The sequence below is a fragment of the Eretmochelys imbricata genome, chromosome 8 (genome assembly GCF_965152235.1).
Source record: "Eretmochelys imbricata isolate rEreImb1 chromosome 8, rEreImb1.hap1, whole genome shotgun sequence".
NCBI lineage: Eukaryota > Metazoa > Chordata > Testudines > Cheloniidae > Eretmochelys > Eretmochelys imbricata.
This window is the reverse complement of record NC_135579.1, coordinates 642,359-662,141: the sequence shown is the minus strand read 5'-3', so window position 1 is coordinate 662,141 and position 19,783 is coordinate 642,359. Positions and strand designations below refer to the sequence as shown.

Genomic DNA, 19,783 nt, shown 5'->3' with positions numbered 1-19,783 from the left:
CTGAATCAAATTGCAGTTCGCACAGCCATGCTCACCAGCTCCCAGAGATTCCCAGTAGTAGGCCCTCCCTGTGCCCCTAACCCCAGGCTGCTGAGCTCAAAGGGCCTTTCCTGGCCAAGCTCTCATTGCTCATCAGCTTCTCTGCAATGCCTCATCCTCCTGGGTTTCATTTGGTCACTGGTGTATCTGCAGTTCCTGAACTGTGGAGGGCACTGGCAAGCCTCTAGACCAGCGTTTTTCAAAGTTCGGGTTGCGACCCAGCACTGGGTCGCTCTGGCCAGCACTGCCAACTGTGACATTAAAAGTCCCGTCGGCGGTGCTGCCCAGCAAGGCAGCCATGTGTGTACCTGTTCCAACACCCCGGAAGCAGCCAGCAGGTCTGGCTTCTAGGCGGGGGGCCACGAGGCTCTGCGCGCTGCCCCCATCCTGACTCTGTACTCCCATTGGCCAGGAGCTGAGGCACTGCCTGCAGCAGAGAGCCATGCGGAGCCAGACCTGCTGCTGGCCACTTCAAGCACATCATGGTCTACGGAGCTAGGACAGGTGGGAAGCCTGCCTCTGCACACACCCCGTGCCCCAATCCCCTGCCCCAGCCCTGATCCGCCCCCTGCACCCCAAACCCCTCATCCCCAGCCCCACCCCAGAGCCTGCACCCCCAGCCCAAAACCCTGACCCCCTCCTGCACCCCAATCCTCTGCCCCAGCCCTGACCCCTCTCACAGCCTAAACCCCTCATCTCCAGCTCCGTTGGATCACAGGCATCAACAATTTTCTTCAACTGGGTCGCCAGAAAAAAAGTTTGAAAACGACTGGTCTAGACCTGCAGTTTTCAAATTGTAGGTCGGGACCCCAAAGTGGGTCACAACCCTGTTTCCATGGGGTTGCCAGGGCTGGCATTAGGCTTGCTGGGGCCTGGGCTGAAGTCAAAGCCTGAGCCCCACCGCCTGGGGCCAAAGCTGAAGCCCATGGTTCTCAGGCTTCAGCTTCATCCCTGGGCAGCAGGGCTCACATTACGGGTCCCCCTGCTCAGGGTTGATGTCCTTTGGCTGTAGGCCCCCTCCCCAAACCCACATAGGGCAGCAGGGCTTGGGTGGTCTCAAGCTTCAGTCCCCATTTTGGGATCATATAGTAATATTTGTTGTCAAAAGGGAGTCACGGTGCAGTGAAGTTTGAGAACCCCTGATCTAGACCTAAAGTCCAGCTGGGCTCTCCGTAGTGTGCAATTGTTAGGAAGGCTCCAATTTTATGCATGTGTGCACAGCGCAACCTTACACATATAGTGCATGCAAAGTCACACAGGGCGGAAGATGTCATTGTGTAGAGCGAGATGGCATCCTCCATGCATTTCTGGGGGGACAGTCAGGAAGTCAGAGTCAGCACATAGCCACACAGACGGCACGCTACTGCAGTGGCTTAACCCACAGGCTACGTTACTTATCTGTACCCCTGCAGCATCCCGGCAAGCCGATCCCACAAGGCAACGCTGCCTCAGAGTAGTTACTGGGAACCCGCCGGTTCAGAGCAGCCCAAGGAGCTTCTGAAAGCCCGGACCCGAGGGGCTGCCTGAAGCCAGACAGTCCCACGCCGAGCCCACTGGCTCTGTACAGTGACATGACACCCGCCGGGCATGGGCGTGCGGGGGCTGCAGCCTGCACCGCAGCGAGAGGGGGCCGGGGAGACACTGCCCCCGCCCAGCCCCTCCCAGCCCCTGGCCCTGCCCCAGCCCCCACCCAACCCCGGCCCCTCCCGCTCCCCCGCCCCCCACCCAGCCCCTGCCCCAGCTGCCCCAGGCCCCACCCAGCCCCGCTCGCTCCCCCCAGCCCCAGCCCCTCCCGCTGCCCCTGCCCCGGCCCCGGCCCCGGCCCTCCCGCTGCCGGGGGGCGCTTGCAGCTCCGCGGGGCCGGCCAGGCGGCGCCCAGAGCCCACGCGGGTCGCCCCCGGGCCAGGGCTGGGGCCGCGGCCGACACCCCCCAGCTCCGCGCGGGCCGGGCCGGGGCTGCCCCGGGATGCCGCCGGCCCGCGGCCCGGGCTCTCTCGGCACCGCCAATAAAGCTGCTGGGCTCCGCGGCGGCTCTGGCTGAGTCATTGGCGCGCGGGGACCCGGGCGGGGCGGGGCGCTGCCGGGGGAGGGGCGGGGTCACGCGCGGCTCGCGGTCCGTGGGGAGGGGCGGGGTCAATGGCGCGGGAGCCGAGCCGACGCCGCAGAGACGCAGACAAACCACAGGCCAGGGGCGCCGCGGCCCGACAGGCCTAGCCCAAGTGCATGCCGGGAGTTGTAGTCCCCCGGGCGAGAGCCTGCTGGAGAAGCTATTCACGCCCCACCGTCCCAAGTGCATGCTGGGAGCGGTATGAGCCTCGTTAGCCCCGCCTCTCGGCTGCCATGGATACCGAGAGTGACTTGGAGCTCTCGCGCTAGCTGCGCTGCGTGGGGGCGGGGTCTCCCCCGGAAGCCCCGGCCGGCCGGGCTCTAATTGGAGGGCTGGCGCAGCCTTTGCTGGGAGTTTCCGGGGGGGCTGGTGCGTTCCGGTTCCGGCCGGAAGCAGGGGGAGCGGGATGGCGGCGGGTCCGGGCGGAGGCGGCTGCGCGCGCCGCGGGCGGTGGGGCCGAGGCTGCCCCGTGCGCGGCCTCTTGTGTGGGGCGCTGCTGCTGCTGGCGCCCGGGCTGCGGCGCGGGGCCGCCGAGCTCACCGACGGGAACAACGAGCACCTGAAGCGGGAGCACTCGCTGACCAAGCCCTACCAGGGTGAGGGGCAGGGGCCTGGGGGAGGGGGGCTGGGGACGCTCCTCTGGGACAGGCCCCGCCCCGCTCCGGCCGCTTCTCCCCTACCAGGGTGAGGGGCAGGGGCCTGGGGGAGGGGGGCTGGGGACGATCCTCTGGGACAGCCCCCGCCCCGCTCTGGCCGCTTCTCCCCTACCAGGGTGAGGGGCAGGGGCCTGGGGGGAGTGGGGCTGGGGACGCCCCGCTCCGACAGGCCCCGCCCCGCTCCGGCCGCTTCTCCCCTACCAGGGTGAGGGGCAGGGGCCTGGGGGGAGTGGGGCTGGGGACGCCCCGCTCCGACAGGCCCCGCCCCGCTCCGGCCGCTTCTCCCCTACCAGGGTGAGGGGCAGGGGCCTGGGGGGAGTGGGGCTGGGGGCGCTCCTCTGGGACAGCCCCCGCTCCGCTCTGGCCGCTTCTCCCCTACCAGGGTGAGGGGCAGGGGCCTGGGGGGAGTGGGGCTGGGGACGCCCTGCTCCGACAGGCCCCGCCCCACTTCGGCTGCTTCTCCTCCTCCGGGAGCAGGGCAGAGACGTTGGGAGGCTCTCTGGCCCCACCTTCCCATTGAGTCCCCACAGGCCTTTCTCTGGCGTTTGTCCAGCTTGGCCTGCCCCCAGCACGGTCATTCTCTGTGGCTCCCAGAGCCGTTGCAGCCCTTCCCTGTCATCTTAGCTTGTGATCTCTGTTGTACCCGTTCTCTCTGCTCTAGGGGTTGGTTCCAGTTCAATGCCCCTCTGGGACTTCCAGGGGAGCACAATGCTCACCAGCCAGTATGTCCGCCTGACTCCTGATGAGCGCAGCAAAGAGGGTTCCATCTGGAACCGTGTGGTGAGTGCAGCCTTGAGATGGAGGGGATTCCATCTGGGTAACTCGGGAGCTGGAGTTCCAAGCCCTGAATGAGGGTGAACGCTGCAGCTTCTGTGGGGGCTATAGCTGATGTCCTTGAAAGGAAAGAGAGAGGGTGCAATGGCTAAGAAGTTCTGTCTGGGAGTCCCCATGGGTGGGGGAGGTGTCCATGAAATGCTATCCATGGTACTGAGTGTGATTCCTTCTCACAGCCCTGCTTCCTCAAGGACTGGGAGCTCCATGTCCACTTCAAGATCCATGGAGCAGGCAAGAAGAACCTACACGGGGATGGCTTTGCCCTGTGGTACACCCAGGAGCGCCTCATGCCAGGTACATAGTAGGGGATGGTGCATGCACTCCTAGAGGGAGAGGTGTCTCTCCCACTGTGGGGGCGGGGTGGGCAAGTTTCCTGTCATAATGGATTCTACACTTCATCCTTTCAGTAATTGCCAGCAGCAGCTCAGGAAGGGGAAATGTAACTAGTGTGCCACAGAGCACTGGGGTGCTCCCTTTTGAATCTCCTTCTAGGGTGCAAAGAGTGGGGGTTGCCAGTCCACTCTGCTGAGTATCTCTGTCCAAAGTCTGAGAGACAAGGTGGGTGAGGCAATATCTTGTATTGGACCAACTGCTGTTGGTGAGAGAGGTAAGCTTTCAAGCTACACACAGCCCTTCCTCAGGTCTGGGAAGCTAACTCCAAAGTAAAAACAACGAGGAGTCCTTGTGGCACCTTAGAGACTAACAAAATTATCTGGGCATAAGCATTCGTGGGCTAGAACCCAATTCTTCAGATGAATGGAGTGGAAGATACAGGAGCAGGTATAAATACGTGAAAGTACAGGAGTTTCCTTACCAAATGAGGGGTCAGTCTAATGAGACAATTCACTTAGCAGCAGGATACCAAGGGAGGAAAAATAACTTTTGAAGTGGTAATGGGAGTGGCCCATTTCAGATACATGATCCAGTTCTGCGGTGACCTGGAATCCTACTTTCGGCATCTCCGACTCAAGGAATATTTCCAGCACACCTCTGAACAGCACACTAATTCACAGAAACCTTCCCACCAACACTACAAAAAGAAGGATTCTGCGTGGACTCCTCCTGAAGGTCGAGAAAACAGACTGGACTTCCACATAGAGTGCTTTCACCGACGTGCACGGGCTGAAATTGTGGAAAAGCAGCATCACTTGCCCCATAACCTCAGCTGTGCAGAGCACAACGCCATCCACAGCCTCAGGAACAACTCTGACTTCATAATCAAAAAGGCTGACAAAGAAGGTGCTGTTGTCATCGGAATATGAACAAGAGGCTGCTAGGCAGCTCTCCAACACCACATTCTACTGGCCATTGCCCTCTGATCCCACTGAGGATTACCAAAAGAAACTCTACCATTTGCTCAAGAAACTCCCTGAAAAAGCACAGGAACAAATCTGTGGTTCTAGGGATGTGTCTGTGCAATCAGGGGTATTCTATCTGCTATCCAAGATCCATAAACCTGGAAATCCTGGACGCCCCATCATCTTGGGCATTGGCACCCTGACAGCAGGATTGTCTGGCTATGTAGACTCTCTCCTCAGACCCTGCACTACCAGCACTCCTAGCTATCTTCAAGACACCACTGACTTCCTGAGGAAACTACAGTCCATTGGTGATCTTCCAGAAAATGCCATCCTGGCCACTATGGATGTAGAAGCCCTCTACACCAGCATTCCACACAAAGATGGACTACAAGCCGTCAGGAACAGTATCCCTGATAATGTCACGGCAAACCTGGTGGCTGAACTTTGACTTTGTCCTCACCTACAACTATTTCACATTTGGGGACAATGTATACCTTCAAGTCAGCAGCACTGCTATGGGTACCCGCATGGCCCCATAGTATGCCAACATTTTTATGGCTGACTTAAAACAACGCTTCCTCAGCTCTTGTCCCCTAATGCCCCTGCTCTGCTTACACTACATTGATGACATCTTCATCATCTGGACCCATGAAAAAAAGGCCCTTGAGGAATTCCACCATGATTTCAACAATTTCCATCCCACCATCAACCTCAGCCTGGACCAGTCCACATAAGAGATCCACTTCCTGGACACTACAGTGCTAATAAGTGATGGCCACGTAAACACCACCCTATACCGGAAACCTACTGACTGGTATACTTACCTACATGCCTCCAGCTTTCATCCAGACCACATCACACGATCCACTGTCTACATCCAAGCTCTAAGATACAACCGCATTTGCTCCAACCCCTCAGACAGAGACAAACACCTACAATATCTCTATCAAGTGTTCTTAAAACTATAATACCCCACCTGCTGAAGTGAAGAAACAGATTGACAGAGCCAGAAGAATATCCAGAAGTCACCTACTCCAGGACAGGCCCAACAAAGAAAGTAACTAGCAGTCACCTTCAGCCCCGAACTAAAACCTCTCCAGAGCATCATCAAAGATCTACAACCTATCCCGAAGGACAATCCCTCACTCTCACAGATCTTGGGAGACAAGCCCCCAACCTGAAGCAAATACTCACCAGCAACCACACAACAAAAACACTAACCCAGGAACCTATCCTTGCAACAAAGCCATTGCCAACTCTGCCCACACATCTATTCAGGGGACACCATCATAGGACCTAATCACATCAGCCACACCATAAGAGGCTCATTCACCTGCACACCTACCAATGTAATATATGCCATCATGTGCCAGCAATGCCCCTCTGCCATGTACATTGGCCAGACTGGACAGTCTCTACACAAAAGAATAAATGGACACACATCTGACATCAGGAATCATAACATTCAAAAAGCAGTAGGAGCACTCTCTGCTCACTCAATAACAGACCTAAAAGTGGCAATTCTTCAACAGAAAAACTTCCAAAACAGACTCCAATGTGAAACTGCAAAACTGGAATTCATCTGCAAACTGGACACCATCAGATTAGGCCTGAATAAAGACTGGGAGTGGTTGGGTCATTACAAAACCTAAACCTAATTTTCCCCAATACTAATTTCCCCCTACTGTTACTCATACCTTCTTGTCAACTGTCTGAAATGGGCCACTCTCATTACCACTTCAAAAGTTATTTTTCTTCTCTTGGTATCCTGCTGTTAAGTAACTTGTCGTTAGACTGACCTCACACTTGGTAAGGGAACTCCTGTCCTTTCATGTATTTATACCTGCTCCTGTATCTTCCACTCCATGCATCTGATTAAGTGGGTTCTAGCCCACGAAAGCTTATGCCCAAATAATTTTGTTAGTCTCTGAGGTGCCACAAGGACTCCTCCATTGTTTTTGCTGGTACAGACAAACACGGCTACCACTCTGAAACCTAACTCCAAAGTGTGTGTCAAGATTCGCCTCTATTTGCTGTCTATGGCAAGCTAGGGTTCTGAGCTCTGAGCCATGCCTCACTTCATGACTTACCCTGACAAAAGCTGGGCTGGTTTGTCCCTGTTGTATAACACGTGGCTTTCGCTGCTTCTTCTTGGTATCAGTCTTACTAGTCTCTAGCACCTAAGATCTCCAATAGCGCTTTTCTCTATAGAAGTTACTTGTAACAATGAATTAAAGACTACTTATTCACGTTGCTTGGGTTGAAGCGGCTTGAAAGATGTGATTTTTCTGTGTGGGAGCATTTCATAAAACCCAGCTGGCGGATTTGATAGCTGCCTTAGTCTGTTCATTAAAAGCATAGCCAAATGTTTGACTACACTTGCTGATTGCTCTTAAAAATGTTCAAGAGCCCAAATAATAAACTTAACCAAATTTATTTTCTAAAGACCAAGCATTACAGTACAAAAAGTAAACATTTCCCTCCTTTTGGGAAGCAATTCTTGTCCTGTAGCATGTTCACCTTACACGGAATGTGCGCTTCAGGGATACGCCACCAAAACCACTTCTACGTAGAGAACAGTTGCTGACAAGTAACAAAGCATTTTATGAGATACCTAAGATTCAACCCACCAGTTTGTACCAGTTCCTGAACTTATTGTTCTGTACCTTTATTTTATCTTTGTTTTGGACATTAACATTCCAGGTATTGATCCATGAAGTTAGCTGCCCAGCTCATACCAGGGCAGAATATTAATGGATTTTGCCTTTGACAGTATTCCTATCCACTTAGGCCAAATGCTGAGTTGTCCTGTTCAAAGGTATTGTGCAATATACCAGTGAATAAGAGTGAACAGCATTGTTGGGAAAAATAGTACAAGTCAGTTGGCATAAATAGCCAACACTTATACACAGAGTATTCATTACATGCACTTCATAGATAGTGGTAAAAGTAATATGTATAACACACGTTGGCTAACAATGGGGTGAGACGTTCACCAGAGACTGGTCACTGCAATGCAGAGTTGGAGGGTCCTTAGTGCCCTTTCTCCTCCATCTCTTGTTGAGTTGGAAAAGTAAATCTGCCTTGTGTATCATGAGGGGTAGGTGTGATTTGAAGATCTGCGTAGCCCCTTTGTCAGAGCACTATTAACCTTGTGCTGCTTTGCTTCTCTAGGCCCTGTCTTTGGTAGCAAGGATAATTTCCATGGCTTGGCCATTTTCCTGGACACATACCCCAATGATGAAGCAACAGAGGTAAGTGGTGACAGGAAGCCTGGGGAGGTCTGAGGCTCCTGGCAGCATGGACAGGGCTCATTGTGACTAGCACCAAGGAGGTGTCTTTTCTTGCTATGTGGTCTTAGCACATCACCTGTTGTGGGGGCAAGGGGCTGTGGCTAGCCTGACTGTACTTCCTGCAGTGGAAGGGAAAGGAAGAGATGTATGTAGTAGGAAAAAGGGGAGGGTAAGGACATGTTGAGTCACTAGCACACGCCAGATTTCCTAGCTAGAAAGAACCTATTTTCAGGGTCTCTGATTCCTGCTGACCTAGGGGAGAGATGCAAGGAAGAAACACGACCCTCGCGCCACTTACTAAATACATAAAGGAAAAACTTAAAATTGCAGATCAAAGAAAATCTGCCCTGAGTTCCCCCACTTCATCCAGGTTTCTTAGGGAGCTTTCAGCCCTTATGACAATTTAGTAAATGTCCATTGTTAGATCATAGGTTAATCCTGCCAGATTAGTCCTGCCCTTGGTTGCAAACACACACGATGGAAATGGAAAAGAATAGTAAAAGGAAAACTTTTGTCTAATCGTTCCTGTACTAACTCTTAAGACCACAGCTCAGCTTGGCAGAAAGCCATCCAAAACATGCTCACCAGGGGGTGTATCTTTGTTGTTGATTCTCCTCCTTTCTCCCATGTGTGTGCAAGTCTTGTTACATCTTCTGGCTGCCATGGTAACTTTCATCTAACAAGATCCACTGGCTCCATCTTCTCTGTCTCATCAAACACAAGCTGCTTGTCTTCACTTTCAAGGCCCTTCGTGGCCTCTCCCCACTACCTGTCCTCCACTAATGATCTTTGGATGCTCGCATCTGAGTGATTCATGATGCTCACTTCCACTGCTCGTTTGTCTACATTTTCAAATGAACACCTTTGTGCTTTCTCCCATGCTGCCCCTCATATTTGGGAGGAGCTTTTCCTGAGCATCCGCAAAGCTCCTTCAGTATTCTCCCAAAGGCTCTCCTTTTCTGTGATGACTGCAAAAAAAAAAGCTTGACAATGGTTAAGCCACTAGTGTGCAGAGACCGCTGCCTTTTATGCCAACCAGTATTGTCTTGTTTGCTTGTACTTCCACATCTGTCTATGACCATCTGATGTCTCTTGTTTTATACTTCAATTGTAAACTCTTTGGAACTGTGCTTGTACAGTGTCTAGTACAGTGTGATCCTGGTCTCCTAGGTGCTACTGGAATCCAAGTAATAAAAATAATCAAGATCTGAGGTGGCCCATCCTGTATCGAAGGGGTCAGAAGCATGTTAGGGAGGAGGAAAATGCTAGGAGGGATGTTTATTTCTCACTACAAACCTGATGGAGCAGGTCATTGTCTGTGCTCAGGATGGGCAGGCAGAAAGAACTGCTCCCTTGCTTGGAGCCTTCCTAATTCTGTGCTCATCTGATCATTTTGTGTGCTCCAACTGAGACACTTGGGAAATGAATGGCCTAAGGACTGGATAGAAGGATCTCTCTATATCTGTTTCCCTCAACAAAATACATCCTGACGTCAACCTAGAAAAGAACCTTTGACTTATTTGCTGCTCTTCTTCATTAGGCCCCTTTAGGCAAAGCCATAGCTTCAGTGCCACAGGGGATGGCAGGTCTGTGCCCCAGTTAGGTGCCTAGTCCTATGGGGTATGCACACGGGCCCTGTTAGGTGGAGGCTCAGGCTTGTGGGACACATCTGTCCCGAATGCAGATCTCTCCCGGCCTGTAGAAGGCTCAGAGTAATGTTCTCCTTCTCCGCACCTACAGCGTGTGTTCCCATACATCTCTGCCATGGTGAATAACGGCTCCCTGGCCTATGATCACAGTAAGGATGGGCGCTGGACAGAGCTAGCTGGCTGCACGGCTGATCTTCGAAATCAGAACCATGACACTTTCCTGGCAGTTCGTTACTCCAGGGGCCGGCTGACGGTGAGATGTGTTCGGAGATGGTGCTGAGCTTCATGCCTGTTGTAGGCTCTCTGAGCCGAGCAGTTGACTTTGTGCTGGGAAGGATAGTGGTGGGAATGGCAGCACTGCCAAGGCCAAGGGGTGATATGCTGAGAAAGGGCTGTCCTCCCAACACCTGGATCAGCCAACCTGCCCTCTTGCCACTGTGGCTCTAGAGAGGGTGAGGCTGGGCTGGGCAGGACTCTGCACCGTGGTGCTAGAACAGAAGGGGCCAAAGCTCTCCCACTTTTTCAAAGTAGACTTTTGTTGGGGCAGACCCACCCCCTTCCCCTCCTCTTCCCAACCCCCTCCCCCAGGACCCACCACCAGGCTACTGTGGAGTCCAGCCGGGGAGGGGAGCCCAGGCAGTTGTGGGAGCCGTGCATGTGGACCCTCCACCTGCCTGCATGGGGTGGGGGGCTGACAGCAGCTCTTGGCCTGTCCCCCGGGCTCCCAGCCCGCTGGAAGTAGATGGTCCATGACTCTGTGCCGGCTCACCACAGCTGCTCATGTCTCCCCCTGACCAGGGCAGGCCTCAGAGCCACAGCCCGGCCATGCTAAGAGCCGCACAGGCCGCTATGGGGAGCTGCAGCCTGGACCTTCTGCCTGCCCTGGGGGGCCGGGACACAGGCCAGGGGCTGCTGTCGGTGGACACCTGACACCACCGGCAGGTGGAGGATCCGTGCCGTGCCTCCCCACAACTGCCTGCGCTGCCTTTATGGCTGGGCTGCAGCTCTAAGGCCCCTGCTGGAGCTGGGTCAGGGAGAGCCACACAGGTGGCTGTGAGGAGCCAATACAAACCCCCCACCGATGCTTACGATGGGCCGGACATGGAGCCAGGGCAGGGGGCTGCTTTTGGCCCTGGATGGGAGGTGAGGTGGGCTCCCTGGCCCCACTCCTGCTTCTGGCTTCAGAAGGCTCTGACGCCCTTGGTTCTATTCCCTGAACTGACATTGCCTTTTCCTGGCAGGTGATGACCGATGTGGAGGACAAGAATGAGTGGAAGAACTGCATTGACATTGCAGGAGTCCGACTGCCCACTGGCTACTTCTTTGGGGCTTCTGCTGGCACAGGGGACCTGTCTGGTGAGAGCACCTTTTGAATTGGAATATGTTCTCAGCCCAAGCCAGCTTTGGGGGCTGGGGCATGGTGCTGTGGGTGGAGTGGCTTTCCAGTGCTTTCTTGCAGCAGGCTGAGCACTTGGAGTTCTTAACTGTGCAGGAGAGGAGACAAGCAGACTGGGAAAGAGAGCAGGCTCTTTGGTTAGGCAGCAAGGGAAAGCCTCCCCAGTGGAAGCCAGGTCTCTGAGTCCGGGAGGGTGGGCCTGAGGGAGACCAGGACATGACAGAGCACGAGAGGAATCTTTTCATGTGTCTTTGAGGGCATGCAGCTCAGAAAGGGCTGTGCCATCATCGAATTGATGCTTGTTTCCTAGACAATCATGACATCATCTCAATGAAGCTATTTCAGCTGATGGTACAGCATCCACCAGAGGAAGAGAACATCGACTGGACAAAGATTGAGCCCAGTGTCAGCCTCCTTAAGTCACCAAAAGGTGAATCTTCTGGGCTCTGGAGACCCATGATAGATGCTTCCTGTGTCATTCCTTCAGGCCTGCTGAGCGCTGACCTAAATAGACCAATGCTGGGCCCTCGGCCACAAGCAGTGTGAGATCCAACACTGCATAGCATCCCTGGTGGGAGGGCATTTCTCACATACAGCTTGGGGGTGTACAGGGATTTTTCTACCCCAGCCTGTGCAATGGGATCTCCCTGCCTGCTCTTAACACAGTAACAGTAGACATGTGACATTGACTTGTCCAAAAGCCACCCTTTTGGGAGGGGGATTTGGCAGATCAGCATTAGCCCGTTTGTTAACTATGGGAGATCCCAAGCTCAAGGTGGAATAGGAGACTTGGTGGAGGTAAATCTCTCTGCTCTAAGCCTTGTTCTTTTCTGTCCACAGACAACGTGGATGACCCGACAGGGAATTTCCGAAGTGGGCCCCTGACTGGCTGGAAGGTGTTCCTGCTGCTGCTCTGCGCCCTGCTGGGCATCATTGTGTGTGCTGTGGTGGGGGCCGTGGTCTTCCAGAGACGGCAGGAGCGGAACAAGCGTTTTTACTAGTGAAGGAGCTGGACCGGCCCCGGCTCCGGCTCCGGCCGGGATCTTTTCTATGGGGGATTGTACAAAACTCTGGTTTCTAAAAAGCTGTTTTTGGAGAAATAACAGAGTTCTGGTATCTTGTTTCTGCCTTAGCTCCTCCAAGGTAGCGTGTGTCGAACAAGCAGGCAGGGGTGAGCGAGCCGAACCCAGCGCGTGTCTGCGGGGTGGGCGGGGGGCACAGACACGGGGCGGGTTCTCCCCCGCACCCCGCGGCTCCCGCCTGCCCTTGGCTCGTGCCGTGCTGGCCGGTGCCGCCCCCAGAGCGGCCCGGGAGGGGGGGTGAAAGTCCGCTGCCAGCCGAGCCTGGCCGGGGGCCCCGCGAGGCCTGTTGCCGGGCTCGCGCCGCGCGGGGCCGCCGGGAGTTGTAGTCCCGTCCCGTGAGCTGCGCGCGGCATGACGTGGCGTTTGGTGGGACGCGGCGCTGAGTGCGCAGGGGCCGCCGGGAGTTGTAGTCCCGTCCCGTGAGCTGCGCGCGGCCTGACGTGGCGTTCGGCGGGCAAGATGGCGGCTCCCGGCGGACTGCTGGGCCTGGGCCTGCTGCTGCTCGCTAGCGCCGTGTCCCGCGGTTTCGGCCTCTACTTCCACCTGGGCGAGACGGAGCGCCGCTGCTTCATTGAGGAGATCCCGGACGAGACCATGGTGATAGGTGCGGGGGACAGCATGGGGCTAGGTGCCATGGCGGGGGAGGGACAGCATGGGGTAGGTGCCGGGGGGGGGAGGGGTAGGTGCCATGGCGGGGGAGGGACAGCATGGGGTAGGTGCCGGGGGGGGGAGGGGTAGGTGCCATGGCAGGGGAAGGACAGCATGGGGTTAGGTGCCGGGGGGGGGGAGGGGGAGGTGCCATGGCGGGGGAGGGACAGCATGGGGTAGGTGCCGGGGGGGGGAGGGGTAGGTGCCATGGCAGGGGAAGGACAGCATGGGGTTAGGTGCCGGGGGGGGGGAGGGGGAGGTGCCATGGCGGGAGAGGGACAGCATGGGGTAGGTGCCGGGGGGGGAGGGGTAGGTGCCATGGCGGGGGAGGGACAGCATGGGGTAGGTGCCGGGGAGGGGAGGGGTAGGTGCCGGGGGGGAGGGACAGCATGGGGGGAGGTGCCATGGCGGGGGGGGAGGGGGTAGGTGCCATGGCGGGGGAGGGACAGCATGGGGTTAGGTGCCATGGCGGGGGAGGGACAGCATGGGGTTAGGTGCCATGGCGGGGGGGGAGGGGGTTGGTGCCATGGCAGGGGAAGGACAGCATGGGGTTAGGTGCCGGGGGGGGAGGGGTAGGTGCCATGGCAGGGGAAGGACAGCATGGGGTTAGGTGCCGGGGGGGGGAGGGGTAGGTGCCATGGCGGGGGAAGGACAGCATGGGGTTAGGTGCCGGGGGGGGAGGGGGTAGGTGCCATGGCGGGGGAAGGACAGCATGGGGTTAGGTGCCGGGGGGGGAGGGGGAGGTGCCATGGCGGGGGAGGGACAGCATGGGGGGAGGTGCCATGGTGGGAGAGGGACAGCATGGGGTTAGGTGCCGGGGGGGGGAGGGGGAGGTGCCATGGCGGGAGAGGGACAGCATGGGGTTAGGTGCCGGGGGGGGGAGGGGGAGGTGCCATGGCGGGAGAGGGACAGCATGGGGTTAGGTGCCGGGGGGGGAGGGGGAGGTGCCATGGCGGGAGAGGGACAGCATGGGGTTAGGTGCCGGGGGGGGGAGGGGGAGGTGCCATGGCGGGAGAGGGACAGCATGGGGTTAGGTGCCGGGGGGGGGGAGGTGCCATGGCGGGAGAGGGACAGCATGGGGTTAGGTGCCGGGGGGGGGGGGGGGAGGTGCCATGGCGGGAGAGGGACAGCATGGGGTTAGGTGCCGGGGGGGGAGGAGTAGGTGCCATGGCGGGGGAAGGACAGCATGGGGTTAGGTGCCGGAGGGGGGGGGGGAGGTGCCATGGCGGGAGAGGGACAGCATGGGGTTAGGTGCCGGGGGGGGGGGGGGGAGGTGCCATGGCGGGAGAGGGACAGCATGGGGTTAGGTGCCGGGGGGGGGGGGGGAGGTGCCATGGTGGGAGAGGGACAGCATGGGGTTAGGTGCCGGGGGGGGAGGAGTAGGTGCCATGGCGGGGGAAGGACAGCATGGGGTTAGGTGCCGGAGGGGGAGGTGCCATGGCGGGGGAGGGACAGCATGGGGGGAGGTGCCATGGCCGGGGGGGAGGGGGTTGGTGCCATGGTGGGGGAAGGACAGCATGGGGTTAGGTGCCGGGGGGGGAGGGGAGAGCATGGGGTTAGGTGCCGCGGGGGTAGGGGGTATGGAGATAAGTGCTGCGGGGAGACTACTGGGGACTCTGTAGTGGGGAATAGGAAAGTTTGGGGGGAGGGGAGGGGCGGGTACACGGGCATGGTGCTGGGGGTTATGTGTTTGACCAGGGTGGTTCTCCTAGTGTTGCCTTCCCCTGCAGGGAATTACCGTACCCAGCTATATGATAAGCAACGGGAGGATTACATGCCTGCCACACCTGGGCTTGGCATGTTCGTGGAGGTGAAGGACCCTGATGATAAGGTACCTGGGTTGGGGAGAGAACATACTGGTACTTCTTTCAGCCCAGGATCAGAATAGGTGCTCTGGTTCCCCAACCTGAATATGCTCTCCTACCCATCCCATGGGGCCCAAAAGCTACAGCATCACGGTAATGGGACTGAGCAGCCCAGAGCCAGTGCCCATGGTGAAGGGCACCCCTTCTGCATCTACTTGCAGTTTCACTGAATTGTCTTACCTAGGCTCTAACTTTGATTCTATGAAACAGAGCAATCATAGGAGTGGAAAGGACTTTGAGAGGTCATCTAGACCAGTCCCCTGCATTCCTGGCAGGACTTCGTATTATTCTAGACCACCCCGACAGGTGTTTGTGTAACCTGCTCTTAAAAATCTTCAGTGATGGAGATTCCAGAACCTCCCTGGACAGGTGCCACACCCAGACCATTAAGGCTTTGTCCATGTATCCTGTTGACTCGAGACACAACATTTCCCTTGTTTGAAATCACCATAGATACTAGTGATTCTGCCTTGGCTGTCTTTGCGGCACGTGGGCAAGCTGTGGTTTTAGGTCTATCTGCGTGATTTTCTATTGCTGTCTGGTTCTGAGAGGTTTTTAGCAACATGATGTTGAATCTAGAAAAGAAGCCCTTGAGGAATTCCACCATGATTTCAACAATTTCCATCCCATCATCAGCCTCAGCCTGGACCAGTCCACACAAGAGATCCACTTCCTGGACACTACAGTGCTAATAAGCAGTGGTCACATAAACACCACCCTATACCAGAAACCTCCTGACCGCTATTCCTACCTACATGCCTCCAGCTTTCACCCAGACCACACCACACGATCCATTGTCTACAGCCAAGCTCTACGATACAACCGCATTTGCTCCAATCTCTCAGGCAGAGACAAACACCTACAAGATCTCTATCAAGCATTCTTACAACTACAATACCCACCTACTGAAGTGAAGAAACAGATTGACAGAGCCAGAAAAGTACCCAGAAGTCACCTACTACAGGACAGGCCCAACAAAGAAAATAACAGAACGCCACTAGCCGTCACCTTCAGCCCCCAACTAAAACATCTCCAACGTATTATCGAGGATCTACAACCTATCCTGAAAGATGACCCATCACTCTCACAGCTCTTGGGAGACAGGCCAGTCCTTGCCTACAGACAGCCCCCCAACCTGAAGCGATTACTCACCAGTAACCACATACCACACAACAGAACCACGAACCCAGGAACCTATCCTTGCAACAAAGCCCATTGCTAACTGTGCCCACATATCTATTAAGGGGACACCATCATAGGGCCTAATCACATCAGCCACACTATCAGAGGCTTGTTCACCTGCACATCTACCAATGTGATATATGCCATCATGTGCCAGCAATGCCCCTCTGCCACGTACATTCATCAAACTGGACAGTCTCTACGTAAAAGAATAAATGGACACACATCAGATGTCAAAAATTACAACATTCATAAAATTAACTTTAGGCTTGAATAGAGACTGGGAGTGGTTGAGTCATTATACAAAGTAAAACTATTTCCCCTTGTTCACCCCTCTCCCTCCCTCCCTCCCCCCCTCCCCCCACTGTTCCTCCGATGTTCTTGTTAACTCCTGGAAATGTGCTGCAAATGGCCCACCTTGATTATCACTTCAAAAGGTTTTCTCTCCCCCCACCGCACTCTCCTGCTGGTAATAGCTCATCTTAAGTGATCACTCTCCTTACAATGTGTATGATAAACACCCATTTTTTCATGGTCTGTGTGTATATAAATCTCCTCACTGTATTTTCCACTTTATGCATCTGATGAAGTGAGCTGTAGCTCACGAAAGCTTATGCTCAAGTAAATTGATTAGTCTCTAAGGTGCCACAAGTACGCCTTTTCAGTTTGAACTACGAAATTAAAAAAATCTCGTTTTTAGCTGCTTTTCTGCAGAGTCAGCTGCTCTAATCAGTGCAGTGACTGCTGACCCCTGTGGTACATAGTGCCCACTCACTTCCAGTCATAAGAACAGCCATACTGGGTCAGACCAAAGGTCCATCTAGCCCAGTATCCTGTCTTCCGACAGTGGCCAATACCAGGTCCTTCAGAGGGAATGAACAGAACAGGTAATCATCAAGTGATCCATCCCCTGTCGCTCATTTCCCAGCTTCTGGCAAACAGAGGCTAGGGCCACCATCCCTGCCCAGTCTAGTTAAACTCCATATCTAAGATCGTAGACTTCTTGATGGTCTGGTCCTGAACATAGAGCTCCATCTAGGACCAACCTTCCTTATCTGGCAGTTCCCATTTCCTCCTCCCCAGTGCATTTGGTTGGAGCCCCGCTTGTTTTGAAATTGCTAATGAACAGATTCTAAGGTTCAGTAGAATGGAATCTCAGGAGAGCAACTAACTGAAATGCTGATCTGGCCCTGTGCTCTTGGCCCGATATGATGCTTTAACTGTCACCTGGGCAGATAGCACAGGGGATTTGAAGACGGTCTCTAGCCCCTGTAAATCTGCCTTGCTACCTAGATCTCACCACTAAACAATTTGCTTTGGGTAGACAGACCCTTTAGCTGTAGTACCAAGTGTTCTGCCAGAAAGCTTGATGCACCCTGCTGTCAGACCCACAGACGTACTGCATTCAAATTCTCCTGGATTGGTTGTACTCTGGAGCCTGCCATTACTGCCCTGTCCTTCTCTTCCAGGTCATCTTGTCGAGGCAGTACGGCTCTGAGGGCAGATTCACCTTCACCTCGCACACTCCTGGAGAGCATCAGATCTGCCTGCATTCTAACTCCACCAAATTCTCCCTCTTTGCAGGGGGTATGCTGGTAAGGGGGGCCCATGCGGGATAGAGAGGGGAGGGGTGGCCCAGTCCATGTAGCATTGTGCTGGGGCAGAACACCTGATTGTGTTCTCTTGTCTTGCTGCAGAGAGTACATCTGGATATCCAGGTGGGGGAACATGCAAATGACTATGCTGAGATTGCTGCCAAGGACAAGCTGAGTGAGCTGCAGCTCCGGGTGCGGCAGCTCATTGAGCAGGTGGAGCAAATCCAGAAGGAGCAGAACTACCAGCGGGTGAGGAACCTGAAACAGCCTGGCCAGCCCAGCGCTCTACACGGGAGATGCAGCAGGGGCTGTGTTCATGGTTTGGGAAGGAGGTTCCTGGGAGGGGGGCCTACCCAACTGGACAGTGACTATTAGAGAGTTCTGAGGGCCATGAGAAGCCACTGACCTCTGGGGCCTGGGAGGATCTCTGATTCTCTGACCTGTTGTTGTTTCCTTGCTGCAGTGGCGAGAGGAGCGGTTCCGCCAGACCAGTGAGAGCACCAACCAGCGGGTTCTCTGGTGGTCCATTGTCCAGACCCTCATTCTCGTTGCCATTGGTGTATGGCAGATGAGGCACCTCAAGAGTTTCTTTGAAGCCAAGAAACTGGTATAAAGAGAGCACACAGCATGAGCAAACAGCCCTCTCTTAACAGAGCCAAATATCCGAGTTTCAGCAGCTTGGACTGGTCACGCCCACCTTCCCCCAACTGTCCAGCTGACTGGGCTAAGTGTCACCTGCCTCCACCACTTCCCTCACTTCTAGTTTGGGTGGGATTTCCTTGTATTGGTTTGTTATGGCGTTTCAGTCACTTGCATTCAATCTGTGGTGCTTATGTGGCCCCATTGGTGTACTATCTGAGAGCCTCAGAGTCTTTAATACATTTATCCTCAGCACCCCTGGGAGGCAGGCATGGCTGCTATTGTCATGTTACAGATGGGAACTGAGCCCCACAGACTAAGTTACTTGCCTCAGGTTCTGCACAAAGTTTCTGGCAGAGCAGGAACTTGAATCCAAGTCTCAGGCTAGCACCCTAACTACTGGACCATCTTTCCTGGGAATAAGGGGTAGAGTGTTTATCCTGCATGGATTCCTCTGAGGTACACTAACCTTCTCCAGGAAGTCTGGGCCTTCCTTCCTCTGAGTGGCATTTGAACTCTCTGGGAATGTAGGTGGAGTCTGTCTGTCTGCCTGTGGATTTCCTCCTGTCCCAAGGCTCACCCCCTACAATGAGCTGTGCTCCCCTTTCCAAGAAGGCTGGAATCCTCATCCCTTCGACTAGAACCACAAGTATTTTCTTCCAGCCAAGAAGCTGGTATAAAGGGAGGCAGAAGCTTGAGCAAAAGCTCCCTTGTACACAGAACCTTCAGCCAGGTGCTGAAAGCTGCATGACTGTGTCCTGAACTGGCTGCTCTATGGTGCCATTGGATCACCCCAGAGAGGACAGAACTGATTGTGATGGCACGGGGGGCTCTGCACTACCACGCACCCTGAGGCTCCAGGTCTGTCCCAGCACTGAGTGTGTATTAATCTGTGTAAAATGCGTAATGTGAAGGGACTGTACAGGGGTTGGAACTAGCTGCCTTGGGGCTGAGGCAACAGCCTTGTGTATCTGCTATGGGTATTTCCAAGGTGCTGATCACTGTAGAATAGGAGGACTGTGGGATTAGAACCCCACAAGTTTCTGTGCAGGGATGGCTGCGTATTTTAGTGTAGTATTTGTTTTCCTATTTTGCTAGCAGGGATCTGGGCACACAAGGCAAAGCTGTCCTATCTTCCCACTTCAGCAGTCATTCCTTTTCTAGGTGGTGTAAGTGTGCTACTTAGCACCATTCTCTGCTGCTCCTAGGGGAATGGTGAGGGGTCATACTCAGCTTCCTGTTCCGCAGCGCTGCAGCCAGCTCTCCCCTTCCAGGGGGCTGCGGGGTATCCCTGGTCCCAGCCTGGTGCGTGTGCAGCAGTGAAGTAGATGGGTTGGTGCATCCTTTCTCTGTACAGCGGGGAGGCAAAGGGGGTGTTGGGTCCCTTGCTTACTGACTTTTGAGTACTTTGTCTTGTATCATGGATTCTTAATAAAGAGCGCTCTGAGGACGGGCTTGTGTGTGTCCCCAGCTTCTTGCTTTCTGAGCCTGCTCGGT

General features: G+C 55.1%; 2 protein-coding genes across 2 annotated transcripts; both read left to right on the top strand.

Moving 5' to 3' along the window:
- The first annotated feature begins 2,537 nt into the window (after window positions 1-2,537).
- LMAN2 (lectin, mannose binding 2) lies at window positions 2,538-12,378 on the top strand. The gene is made up of 8 exons (XM_077824773.1): window positions 2,538-2,742; window positions 3,464-3,582; window positions 3,813-3,930; window positions 8,112-8,191; window positions 9,971-10,132; window positions 11,121-11,235; window positions 11,586-11,705; window positions 12,116-12,378. Exons 1-8 carry the CDS (start codon window positions 2,553-2,555, stop codon window positions 12,274-12,276), a joined length of 1,065 nt encoding a protein of 354 aa, XP_077680899.1. The 5' UTR covers window positions 2,538-2,552; the 3' UTR covers window positions 12,277-12,378.
- Window positions 12,379-12,779: 401 nt separating this feature from the next.
- Window positions 12,780-19,740, top strand: TMED9 (transmembrane p24 trafficking protein 9). The gene is made up of 5 exons (XM_077824592.1): window positions 12,780-12,961; window positions 14,736-14,836; window positions 17,522-17,647; window positions 17,750-17,896; window positions 18,111-19,740. Exons 1-5 carry the CDS (start codon window positions 12,817-12,819, stop codon window positions 18,258-18,260), a joined length of 669 nt encoding a protein of 222 aa, XP_077680718.1. The 5' UTR covers window positions 12,780-12,816; the 3' UTR covers window positions 18,261-19,740.
- The last annotated feature ends 43 nt before the right edge of the window (window positions 19,741-19,783 follow it).

Bases quoted from the DNA above. Each gene is read 5' to 3' on its own strand.
- TMED9 (XM_077824592.1), top strand. From the start codon at position 12,817: ATGGCGGCTCCCGGCGGACTGCTGGGCCTGGGCCTGCTGCTGCTCGCT. The intron at 17,648-17,749 runs GTAAGGGGGGCC...GTCTTGCTGCAG, and splicing joins TCTTTGCAGGGGGTATGCTG to AGAGTACATCTGGATATCCA. The intron at 17,897-18,110 runs GTGAGGAACCTG...TCCTTGCTGCAG, and splicing joins AGGAGCAGAACTACCAGCGG to TGGCGAGAGGAGCGGTTCCG.
- LMAN2 (XM_077824773.1), top strand. From the start codon at position 2,553: ATGGCGGCGGGTCCGGGCGGAGGCGGCTGCGCGCGCCGCGGGCGGTGG. The intron at 3,583-3,812 runs GTGAGTGCAGCC...TCCTTCTCACAG, and splicing joins GTTCCATCTGGAACCGTGTG to CCCTGCTTCCTCAAGGACTG. The intron at 10,133-11,120 runs GTGAGATGTGTT...TTTTCCTGGCAG, and splicing joins ACTCCAGGGGCCGGCTGACG to GTGATGACCGATGTGGAGGA.